This window comes from Lepidochelys kempii, chromosome 3, assembly GCF_965140265.1.
Source record: "Lepidochelys kempii isolate rLepKem1 chromosome 3, rLepKem1.hap2, whole genome shotgun sequence".
NCBI lineage: Eukaryota > Metazoa > Chordata > Testudines > Cheloniidae > Lepidochelys > Lepidochelys kempii.
The window spans coordinates 137,959,754-137,971,806 of record NC_133258.1 but is presented as its reverse complement, the minus strand read 5'-3'; the positions used below and the strand labels follow the sequence as shown (position 1 = coordinate 137,971,806).

Here is a 12,053-nt window from a genome sequence, read left to right as displayed (position 1 = left end):
GAATGGAAAGCAACTATCAATAAACGATGGTTATAAACAGTGAGGAGGACAGATGTGAAAAACTGTTTGAAAAAAGGATCAAGTGTCATACCTTAAATTTTGAAGCAAAGTTGTTTTTCATTTTGAGATGTTGAAATGCTTTCTTTTGACAATTTCAAAGCTTTTTACTTGAAAATTTTCAAAATAGTTGCAACCAACCCTTTCCTGCAAAGAGTTTGTTTTGATAAATCAGTATTTTCTGATGTAAAAAGTCCTGCTGAAAAATACCTGACCAGCTCTAGACAGAACCTGTTTTTCAGTTCTCTGGGGTGGGGGGGATGCAATTTTGGCCAATACTGCACTTGTTTATATGTAGTGTGTGTGTGTGTGTGCATGCGGATATCCTCAGGTTTGCAGGGTTCTACTAATCAAATTAGCAGGTGTCTCAAAAACAGTGGAAGTGGTAAATAATGAAGAGGACAGGTCGCTTATTCAGAGTTTTGAATACATTTAAAGTATTGGGTTTTATGTTTACCCTTCTTATGTGTTCTGCAGTTGCAAGGGGCCTAGGATTGGGCATTTTAGTGGTTGAATTCATTAAATCAAGAAGCAGGTCCTCAAGGAATCAATTCTGAAGCACTTAGAGGAGAGGAAAGTGATCAGGAACAGTCAGCATGGATTCACCAAGGGCAAGTCATGTCTGACTAATCTAATTGCCTTCTATGGCGAGAGAACTGGCTCTGTGGATGAGGGGAAAGCAGTGGATGTGTTGTTCCTTGAGTTTAGCAAAGCTTTTGACACGGTCTCCCACAGTATTCTTGCCAGCAAGTTAAAGAAGTATGGGCTGGATGAATGGACTACAAGGTGGATAGAAAGTTGGCTAGATTGTCGGGCTCAACGGGTAGTGATCAATGGCTCCATGTCTAGTTGGCAGCCGGTATCAAGTGGAGTGCCCCAAGGGTCGGTCCTGGGGCCAGTTTTGTTCAATATCTTCATAAATTGATCTGGCTGAGGGTGCAATCCACACCATCCTCAAGTTTGCAGATGACATTAAACTGGGAGGAGAGGTAGATAGGATACAGAGGGACCTAGACAAATTAGAGGATTGGGCCAAAAGAAATCTGATGAGGTTCAACAAGGACAAGTGCAGAGTCCTGCACTTAGGACGGAAGAATCCCATGCACCACTACAGACTAGGGACCACATGGCTAGGCAGCAGTTCTGCAGAAAAGGACCTAGGGGTTACAGTGGACGAGAAGCTGGATATGAGTCAGCAGTGTGCCCTTGTTGCCAAGAAGGCCAATGGCATTTTGGGCTATATAAGCAGGGACATAGCCAGCAGATCGAGGGACATAATCGTTCCCCTCTATTCGACATTGGTGAGGCCTCATCTGGAGTACTGTGTCCAGTTTTGGGCCCCACGCTACAAGAAGGATGTGGGTAAATTGGAGAGAGTCCAGCGAAGGGCAACAAAAATGATCAGGGGTCTGGAACACATGACTTATGAGGAGAGGCTGAGGGAACTGGGATTGTTTAGTCTGCGGAAGAGAAGAATGAGGGGGGATTTGATAGCTGCTTTCAACTACCTGAAAGGGGGGTTCCAAAGAGGATGGATCTAGACTGTTCTCAGTGGTAGCAGATGACAGAACAAGGAGTAATGGGGGAGGTTTAGGTTGGATATTAGGAAAAACTTTTTCACTAGGAGGGTGGTGAAACACTGGAATGCATTATCTAGGGAGGTGGTGGAATCTCCTTTCTTAGGAGTTTTTAAGGTCAGGCTTGCCAAACCCTGGCTGGGATGATTTAGTTGGGGATTGGTCCTGCTTTGAGCAGGGGGTTGGACTAGATGACCTCCTGAGGTCCCTTTCCACCATTTCATAGAATATCAGGGTTGGAACGGTCTTCTAGCATAAAGGCCAGTGCCATTGCAACAAGATGGATACAGTACAGTGCTCGGATGACTTCATGCTGCTACTATGAAATAACAGAAGCACAGAAGTCGCCAAAGGAGATCTTAATGTGAGAAGGTAGCACTGGATCCTTTCTTCATACAAAGGTCCCTGACTGGGCATCTTTAGTTCAACTAATCTCCAAAATCAAATGGAACTAATAAAAAAAAAATGAAGAAAGTAGCGTTTTGTCTCCATGGCAAAGAATAGGAATTCTTTGCTTCGCACACCTATTTTGAGTGCTAGAACTTGGCATGTTATTTCCAAATTTATTTTCTGTCTCTTCCTTTAACAGAAGTACTACCTCATCTTAAATACTGAGGAAAGATTAATGGCTAAAGGTCTGAATATATAAATAACATGCATATATATTAAAATACATAACTTCTCTCCTCATTCTAGCCCTAAAGCAAAACAAAGGTTGAAAAGTAAACCTCTCCATAATAGAGATCCCAAAATTTTAAAGTTGAATGGCTGACCTTAATTATGGCCCCATGTGCATATCCCTTTCGAGTTCTAGATATGAAGGCTAGAAGGGATCATCGAGTCAGACCACTTGCATAACACAGGCATGGTATGCATTAAAAGGATTAAAAACTTGTCAACTGATAGGTGTCAAATTATAATTGTAAACATGGAATCATCAACAAGTTGGTGTGTTTCCAGTGGGAGTCCTGCAGGGATTTGTTCTTATCCATATGCTAGTTAACATTTTTATCGGTGATCTGCAAGAAAATGTAAAATTGTCACTGATAAAGTTAGCAGATGACACACAAATTAGGGGATGGTAAATAATGAAAAGGGCAGGTCACTGATTCAGAGTGATCTGGATTGCTTGGTAACCTGGGCACAAGCAGACAATGTGCATTTTAATATTGCTAAATATAAATGTATAAAACTAGGAACAAAGAATGCAGGCCATGCTTACAGAATGGGGGACTCTATACTGGGACACAGTGACTGAAAAATATTTGGGGATTGTGGTAGAACTCATGTTCAACTAATTATCTAGGTGTGATGCTGTGGCCAAAAGATCTAATGCAATTTTGGGATGCATAAACAGGAGAATCTCAAGTAGGAATAGAGGGTTTTTTCTTAACCTCTATATTTGGTACTGGGGTGACTGCTGCTGGAATACTGTGTCCAGTTCTGATGTCCACAATTCAAGAAAAATGTTGATAAATTGAAGAGGGTTCAGGTATGTATTTATAGAATAGACATTTATCATATCTCCTCTTTGATAAGCTAAACAGATCAGTCTTTTTTAGTGTTTCACTGTGAAAAGGTTTTCCAGAATCATTCTTGTGCCTCTTTGGTGAACCCTTTCAAGTTTTTCAACCGCCTTTTTGAAGTGCAGACACCAGAACTGGCCCCAGTATTCCATTATGCCCACACACAGGTAATTACACCTCTCTCTTTCTGTTTGTTGTTACCATTCCTATACATCCAAGGATTGAATTTGTCCTCTTAGCTGTGTTATCACAGTTTAAACGTGGCTTCTTAAGATTACAGAACATAATTAGAGCTGAGCTGGAACAGGACTTTCTGTTCCCCAAAATACGCTGAAGATTTTGACTTTTTTTTTTCCCATTCAATAGTCAGTTTTGGGGAAAAAATATCTAAGGTGTTTGTGGAAGAGTTCCATGCCTACTCAGCTAGTAGACAGAGAGCCAGGCAGCCTGCCCACTCCCCTTCCAGGAAATGAGGAGCTGGCAAGGTTGGAAAACCACTGCCTGGGGAGCTGGGTCTTACCAGGTGAGCTGCTGAGGAGCAAGCAGGGGGAGCTGACAGGAAACTAGACATCTTTCCAATGAAATTTTGAAATCAATATGTTCCCACGTTGCTATTGCCAAATCAGTGTGTTCTGCCAGGAGAACATTCCATTGGAACATTTCTGACCAGCTCTAATTATAATATGTAAGCTGGAAGTTCCTAGATGGCTACATGTATTGTGTTTGACTCACTACAGAGCTAAGTTGAATACTTCAATAAGTTACAAATAAATTAACCTTAATTATCAACTAACCTTTACAAGGGTCTGGAAGATCCAGTGCCAAGGGACCAGGAAGTCTACAGAGAGACAGATGAGCATAAATGGGTGACGTCTTGGTAAAAACAGTTATTGACTGCAATGGCTAGAATTTCACTGAATCTGAGTTTCTGATAATAGCATTGTTCACGTCTTACAAATATATACAAGCTTAAATGCGTGTTCTCCTGGCAAGCTGCCACTGTAGCCCTCTAACAATAGAGTGGGAGGGGTCTGATGATGTCCCACCCTGTTAGAAGGTGTTGGAATGCCGCAAATCGCGGCTACTTAGGCCATGCCTGCATTAGCACTCTTGTCAGGATAACTTTCACTCAGGGTGTTTTAAAAAAAAAAACAAAAAACAAACCAAAAAAACCCCACATCCCTGAGCGACATAAGTGACACATTGATGTGGACAGCGCTATGTTGGTGTGAGAGCTGCTCCCGCTGACGTCGTTGTTGCCTCTCCCGGAGGTGGTTTTTGTGACGTCAGTGGGAGAGCTGTCTCCTGTCGGCGTACAGCGTCTTCATCAGACACGCCGCAGTGGCACAGCTGCAGCGCTGCTTGTGTAGACAAGCCCTGCGTTCCTGCTAACTCACTGGAGTAGATATGGCTTATTAAACTTCTCTCTCCCTCTTCACCACAGATTCAAGAGGTTGGGGATTGGTCCTGCTTCGAACAGAGGATTGGACTAGACGGCGACCTCCTGAGGTCCCTTCCAACCCTGACGTTCTATGACTAGCCTTCTATCAAAGGGAGCTAGATCTTAGGAGATAGTCCTTATGCCAGCACTCTTGTGGGCGCTGATGGTAGCAGCCAACCTTGGGGGAGAACTCATTATGATTATATTTTTCTAAGTGATGTTTAACCTCTAATCAATAAGTGTGACTTCTGGCAGCAGGGTAGGGCCTCCCCCCACACGTTATACCATCAGACCTCATCTGACTTGGTGTTATTCCTGCAGTAGTTGCTCCTTAACAGCTGCAAAATGCCATGACAATGAATAGCAAAGGAGGAGCCTGACTTTATAAGCTGTGTTTCCTGGTTTAAAGTCAGGAGGCTCCTTTTTATTTTAAAGGCAAATCACTAGAAGTCAAAACTTTGTCTTTCCACAGCTCACTTTTTTGTAGGGCATGTGATGGAGGCCTGATGGCTTGTTAGAAGGCAGGGCTTATTTTTCACGGGAATATTATGACTCCATAGATCATTGTAGCTATAAACATTTTTTTTTAATCTCATGATTTATGTATGTTTCCATGAGTTTTTAAGAACCCAAAGTTGATCTAGTGTCCACTATCTCACAGTTCCAAATTCAACACATGCAGTAGAAATGCAGCTGAACCAAAGACATCAGGCGCAATTCTTTTCTGCACCAAGACACACGTGGCAATGGGTGGGGCCAGGGAACAAGTTACACCTCCTTGTTTGTCAAGGTGCCCTAGCTCCAGCTCTTATGTAAGTTACAGCATTGTAGGGGCTTCTGCTTTCACTTATAACAGCTGGCTATGGTCCTTAAGCAGCTTTATGCCCTCTGAGAATTGTCCTAGGGAAGCTTTCCTCTGCTCTACTTTTATACTGCAGGTAAGAATGGTGTGAAGATGGGCTCCACTGCCTTTATGCTAATTGAGATTTTTCCCCTTTGCTGGAGGAATGCTCACCTGGCCAGTTGTGGCCAGATTAAATCCCCTTTGTGAATCTTGGGTGGAACGGAACTGGGTCTGAGGCTCTGGCCCATTATTGCCAGCTGCCTATATTCAGTGGACCCAGCCTATTCAGAAACAAAATCAACTTAACATTCACCATGTTACTTTTGCACCTATAGAGTAGGCTTCTCCAAAATGCTGCTGTGCTTTCATTGAGGTTTCTTTTCTTTTTTGTGGTGGTTACCTGGAATATATAGTGCATGGAATGTTTCTGTCACCAGGTTGTATGTACCTTTTGTTTTCTTGAATACAGTTTGTGCGGCTTACAGTGCCTGGGTTTAAGAGGGAGTGATTTGCAGGTTAGCACGGCTCTGAAGAGGCACCCATGTGGTTAGAAATGTGGTGATCTAAAAGGATGCACAACACTTGGACCTCCTAGTTTAGGACAGAGCAATAGGGTAAGTGGAGTGGCTCTGTCTGTCTGACATGAAGTTGTAATTGTTTGTGGGGCTTTGTATGTGTCATGAGCCATGTGGAGAATGCACGTTCATAAACAACATGGGGATAGATTATTTCACCCATTACTGGAGTGCGGCTACAAGTGCACAATAATGTGAGATCAGTTTGAGGAAGTGTGGGATACCTATATCAAACTGAAACTAAATGTGGGACTGTAGCTATCTGATTAGGTTTTGGCTTGGATACCAGGGTTGACATCCAGTGGTCATGGTGGTGAATCTGCAGAGAACCTTTTCCAAGAGTTTTATCCAGTCTTCATCTGAGTATTAATGTGCTGAATGTTAAGCATGCTGAAAATAGGCCATTTATTTAAAGCACCAAAGAGATCAATGGACACTCAGTACCTTTGCAAGCCAGTTTGTTTATTTGCTAATTTAGGGGGGTGTGGGTAGATGTGTACGTGTCCCTACCAACTCCAAAGCCCAGCATCTCCTTATACCATACTGGATCATTTCAGTACTAAATCAGAGGAAACTGTCACTTACCACAATACTAATCTACTCTTGTGTCTCTATTGCCGTACATTTTCTTGTTCCTATTTCCTCAGAAATACTTTTGAGGGTGTTGTGAAGGTTTAGGCCTAACGTGTCAAAGGGAATTCTGTACAGGTGGCCTAACTTCCTCCTACAGAGAGTGATGACCTTCAGGAACATAAGACTTGCCAGACTGGATCAAATGACTGGTTCATGAAATCCAGTGGCCTGTCTCTAACAGTGGCCAGTTCCAGATGCAGGAAACTGTAATGGACAATTATGGAATAATCTGCTAACTGGGAAAATTTCTTAATGTCTCAGTTAGTGACTGGCTTATTCTTTGTAAAAAAAAAAAAAAAAAAAAGTCTTATCCATATATGTGTGCTTCTCTTTTAATCATACTAAATTATTCACCTGAAGGACCTTGTAGCAATGAGTCCAACAGATTAACAATGTATTGTACTTGTATATTTTCTCGTAATAGTTGTGCATTTGTTGTCTTTCAATTTTGTGGCTGCTTAGAGCCACTCGGGAATATATAAGTTCACTCTGACAGCAAAATACATAAAACCCCAGAAACTTCAGAAGAAATGTGAAGGAGATTATTCTGGTAGACACCGCTTGATAGCTGACTGTATTATGATTTGGAACTAGACTAGAATTGGAACCCCAAAGCTTGAAACAGGATTATATACTGTGAAGTCGCATTTTACTTTATTTCTTTCCCATCTGACTGGGGTTGCACAGATGGGCTTTCAGGAGATTGGCAGACCTTATTTGACTTGTGAAACTTAGCCAACTGGTCTCCCAGTTGTTCCTGGTGGGGAGAAGTTAGTTCAGGTCTAGCTTCTGTTAACTGATGGTTTGCGCAGTTTACCCATAAGGTGGCAAAATGATCAATTTATCAATGAGAAAATGGTAGTTAAAAGGTTTGGAAGAAGTAGCGAATTCTTACTGTAGGTGAGTCTTGGCCGGGCTGTGTCTCCCAGTGGCCAGAAACCCATCCTGCTGGCATACTTGGTGACCATTGAGCGCTAAAAACTAGCCGTTCTGCTAGGGAACTAAACAGATGTTAAATCTTAATATCCCAGCTCCATTAATAAACTATGTAGACTTAAATACAATGAAATAAATCTGTATATTGGGCTCAATACATGAGTAACTGGATACAATTCTGTGGCCTGTGTTAAGCAGGAGGTCAGACTAGATAATCTACTGGTCCCTTCATTTCTTCATTGCCATGTCCTGTGTCCAACACTTGATGATTTTAGACATGATGGCAGGGATTTCTTCAACGGGGCAGAAGAAACAGACTTAAGTTATGGCAAATAGAAAACATTTCCTTTCTCCTAAGGTGAATGAAGAGTATAATAGCCATATCTACAATTCTTTAGTGAACACTGTCTAGCTGCTGCTGTGATGGGAAAATATCTGTGCTGATAAAATAAAGGCAAATTGTGCTGAAGTGTTATGTCTTCTAACCGTCACTTGTATTATTCTTGCAGGATGCTCTGGAAACTTGCCTTATCTGTTTTTCTGGTGGCGGCCTTGGTTAAAGTAACAGATACCAGGAAAAACCGACCTGCAGGAGCAATTCCATCTCCCTACAAAGATAGCACAAGCAACAACTCGGAGAGGAGGCAGCATCTGAACAAAGAAGTACTGGCCTCCAGCCAGGAGGCCCTGGTGGTCACTGAGAGGAAGTACCTTAAAAGTGACTGGTGCAAAACCCAACCCCTGCGGCAGACAGTCAGCGAGGAGGGCTGCATAAGCCGCACCATCATCAACCGTTTCTGCTATGGCCAGTGCAACTCCTTCTACATCCCCCGGCACGTGAAAAAGGATGAGGAATCCTTCCAGTCCTGTGCTTTCTGCAAGCCTCAGAAAGTCACCTCCTTCACTGTGGAGCTGGAGTGCCCTGAGCTGGATCCACCTTTCAGACTCAAGAAAATCCAGAAAGTCAAGCAGTGCAGGTGTATGTCTGTGAACCTCAGCAACTCTGACAAACAGTGAAAGCAAGTATCTGGCTACTGCTTGGCATCACCCCATCGGATTTGCTGCTGTCTCTCCTCTTCCCTGAGCAGACTCATTGTCTGGTTTTCTTTCTTCAGGATGCATCTCTCTAGCAGGGAAGGCTCACTTGTCATTTGCCTACTGGAAATAAAGCTTGGCCTGGGCTATGTTAGGCACCTTGCCATAAAACCTCAGCATATTTCCGATCTAATCATCTTGCAATTGTATCTTTAAGGGTGGAGCTGGCCTCTCCGAATTTGGGATTGATGATCATCTAGGTGAGCGATGGCTGAATCCAGCATTTCCCACTATGTGGGAAAAACCCTCTGCCCTACACTCCAGTCCTTTCTGTGGGAAGAAAATGTGTCTCGCTACCTTTCCGTCTCACTCAGTGTTCAGTCTGGAGCTTTTCACCCTCCTATTTAAGTGCTTGGTGCTGCCACCTGCGGCTGTGAGGTGCAGCTTTGGGATACAGTACAGTGCTCAAAGAAAGGGAGGGGCAGTGAGCCTGATCCAGGAACTCTCACGTTGGATGACAGAATGGCTCTGCACTCCTTGTCTGAGATGGAGATAAGCATGGGGAGAGGGAACATTAGGCCAGCCACAGCTCTCTCAGCAGCCCCTGCTTTTCCGTCAACAGACTGAAGATGGATTCTTGTGCTGTTGCAATTTGACTATATCACACACACAGTCTCTACGGCAATGTTTATTTTGTAACCTAGCTATAGTAAAATTGTTTAAAATATTATTAGACCTAGCCATGTATATTTTTCTTGTGGCAGAATATTCCGAAGATTAGATTAAAGTGTTTTTGAGTAAATAGACTTGATTGCTAGGTCAGTCACCTGACATGAAACTGACAGGTTTTGAGTGGGCTTTCAGTAGATTCTGCCTTAGTTTGTTCCGAAACCCATCCAGTTATTACTGTGTATTTATTCCTGCAAGGGGTGGGTTTGCGGGGAGGGTATTAAAACAGTTGTAGGAGCAGTATTTCACTTAAGTTATTAAAGCATTGCAGCACAAAGGACAGATTGCAGTCATTGTTGCTTTGAATACAAAAGCTGCCTTACATATCAGTTTCTTCAGGTGTCGGGAGTGGCATCTTCCACACAGCGAATGGGAATCAAGTGACCTTTGTCACGTTGAGGGAAGAGTAGGCTAGCAAGTGATTGTAGAATGTGGTCACAGCTACAGAAATGAGAAAGGGTTCTGTCCCATCCTTTACAAATTGGGCGGGAATAAGCTGTTGTAACTACTGCAGCACTGTTGCCCCATTACATTTTTGATATAGGGGTATAATGAATCGATGGATATTTCAATTCGTTTAAAGTACATAGTAAGTTACTCACTCACCAAACTTTAGCATGTTTGTATATTCAGTATGTTCCAGTTCAGATGTGTAAGACCAGTGGCTGTAATGTCTTCTCTTTAAATGCAGCAAGTTAATCAAAGAGCACAGAAACTAATACAAGAGACTAATGTGTGACCTTGTTGCATGTCTTATAGCTTAGCATCTGCAATACTTCTGGGCTAGTGAAATCAGCCTGTGGAGCACTTCTCTGGCAATGTCTTTAGGAATGACCAATCCAAAGGGTTAAAAGTGTTACAAACTGTTGCCAGCTATGAGTTCAATGGCATAGTTCACTATTATGTGAGGCAGGCTGCTTTAAGAGGCTTTTGGTACTGATCTCTGCTAGAGCTCACCAATCGGTTTATGGGGATTGGCACAGGGAGGATGGGATCGGGTAGGTATGTTATCCCTACATTGTTACAGCTACATTGCATGTATTTTCTGCCTTGTTGTTACACAATGTCAGAGCTGCCAAGGGAGACTCCTAGTCTAGGGCTTGCTTTAGAGGCTGGTACTGCTACACTGTCAGCCATACAAATGGGCACTGCTGAATCTAGGTTATTGGGAGCTTTTTGACAGTAGAGAGGGAGTTTGAAATGCCTGCAACCCATTAGGGTTCTAGGATTATGAGTGTGTCCTTGAAGGAAGAGATTGTAAAGCCAGGCCCATGTGGTTAAAACTAGATAGAAATTCTCTGGGCCCTTCTTAATTATATTAACTCTACAAATTATTTAAGGAAAAATATGCAAGAATGCTTATTAAGCTACACCCAAGCAGGGTTTCTCACCAACTTGCAATATGAATATGCTGCAGCATGAAGCTCCTCCTTGGGGCTGTTTGTATGTAAAAACTGAATAGAGCTTGTAATGGTTCAAACTGTATTTAATTCTTGTTTTATAAATGAAAACAAAAAAAATGAAGAAATGCTATAATTATTTTATAGGTGTACTGTTAAATTATAGAACAAATAAAGATACTCTAGGGTTATATGGATTCCAGGTGTGTGGGCTTTGCTTCTAACTTCAGAATCTCTTACCACTATTTTAACTGATGGTGTATTGGCTCAGTCTCCGGTTCTGCGAGGGCTCCATTTCGAATTTGCCACAAGACTCGGACAAAAGACTATATGTATTTGTGCTACCTTGGGAGCGTGTGGGAACAAGACAGTTACAACCTGCTCTTGAGTTACCTTCTTGCTTGGAAATGAGGAGGGGCAATAACATTCACTAGCCCTATGTGTGGTAAATAACATCCCACTCTCAAATGCTGGTTCAGCTATGCTGGCCAATGACTTGTGAGGGCGGAGCTAAAGCTCCACCAATGGCTGGCCTGCCTGTCCACAGAGGCTGTCCTGTGTCATGCTTCAGCCTACATGGTGCTACCCACAATGCAGATGGCCTTTCTAAGGAAGTAAAGGGTTGCCTTATGCACTTGCCCTGATATTGCAAGGAAGAGAGTGGCCAAGATTTCTAGTGATTGGGTTGAACTGGAGAGAAGATGGTTGCATAGCAGGTGTCAGGAGTGTGTGGCTCTCCCGCTGCTTGCCATTTGTCCTCCACAAAATAAATTCTTCCAAGTTTAACAGCCTTTGGCAAAATGTCTTTTATAATAGTCAGTTGGAATGAAACCAAACAGAGACTTGTGAAACTTACACTTTATAAGGGTTAGTTTAACTTCCAAAGTAAGATTTTTTTTGTGTGTGTGTGTGTGAGCCAAATACATTTTGCCTTCAAGATGCATCATAGAGCACCTTGTTCTAAGGTAGCTGTAAGTGTTGAGGGGGCTGCTTATTTCATTTAATAAACTTAATGATTCAGATCCTGCTTCAAAAGGGATGGGTCTTAGCTACTTGAGTGCAAGAAGAATCTCCGTTAGCAGAACTTGCGTCTGACACACCTAAGTAGTCACTTGGGAATGCTGAGAAAGGTGGTATGTGCCCTAACCACCATGCTACAGAGTCATTTTCCCCACCTGCCTTCTGGGCCAGTGATTATTCAAGTTGTTTTTATAAGGTAGAACAGCTTCACCTGCAGAAACTGAGGGAAAACCATCACCCGGGGTAGGGGGTCATAGGCCTGGGTTCAATCAAGCCCCTG

General features: G+C 42.8%; 1 protein-coding gene across 5 annotated transcripts in view; it reads left to right on the top strand.

The window, feature by feature from the left end:
- GREM2 (gremlin 2, DAN family BMP antagonist) overlaps positions 1-10,935 on the top strand; it is a 74,280-nt gene extending 63,345 nt beyond the window's left edge. For 4 of the 5 annotated variants that reach the window (XM_073335260.1, XM_073335262.1, XM_073335263.1 and 1 more), the window contains one exon: positions 8,099-10,935. In XM_073335260.1, the coding sequence (XP_073191361.1) occupies positions 8,099-8,606 (508 nt within the window). In that variant the 3' untranslated portion in view covers positions 8,607-10,935. Of the gene's footprint in view, positions 1-5,914; positions 6,060-8,098 lie in introns of all 5 variants that reach the window. The other variant, XM_073335264.1, reaches the window with a different exon arrangement.
- The last annotated feature ends 1,118 nt before the right edge of the window (positions 10,936-12,053 follow it).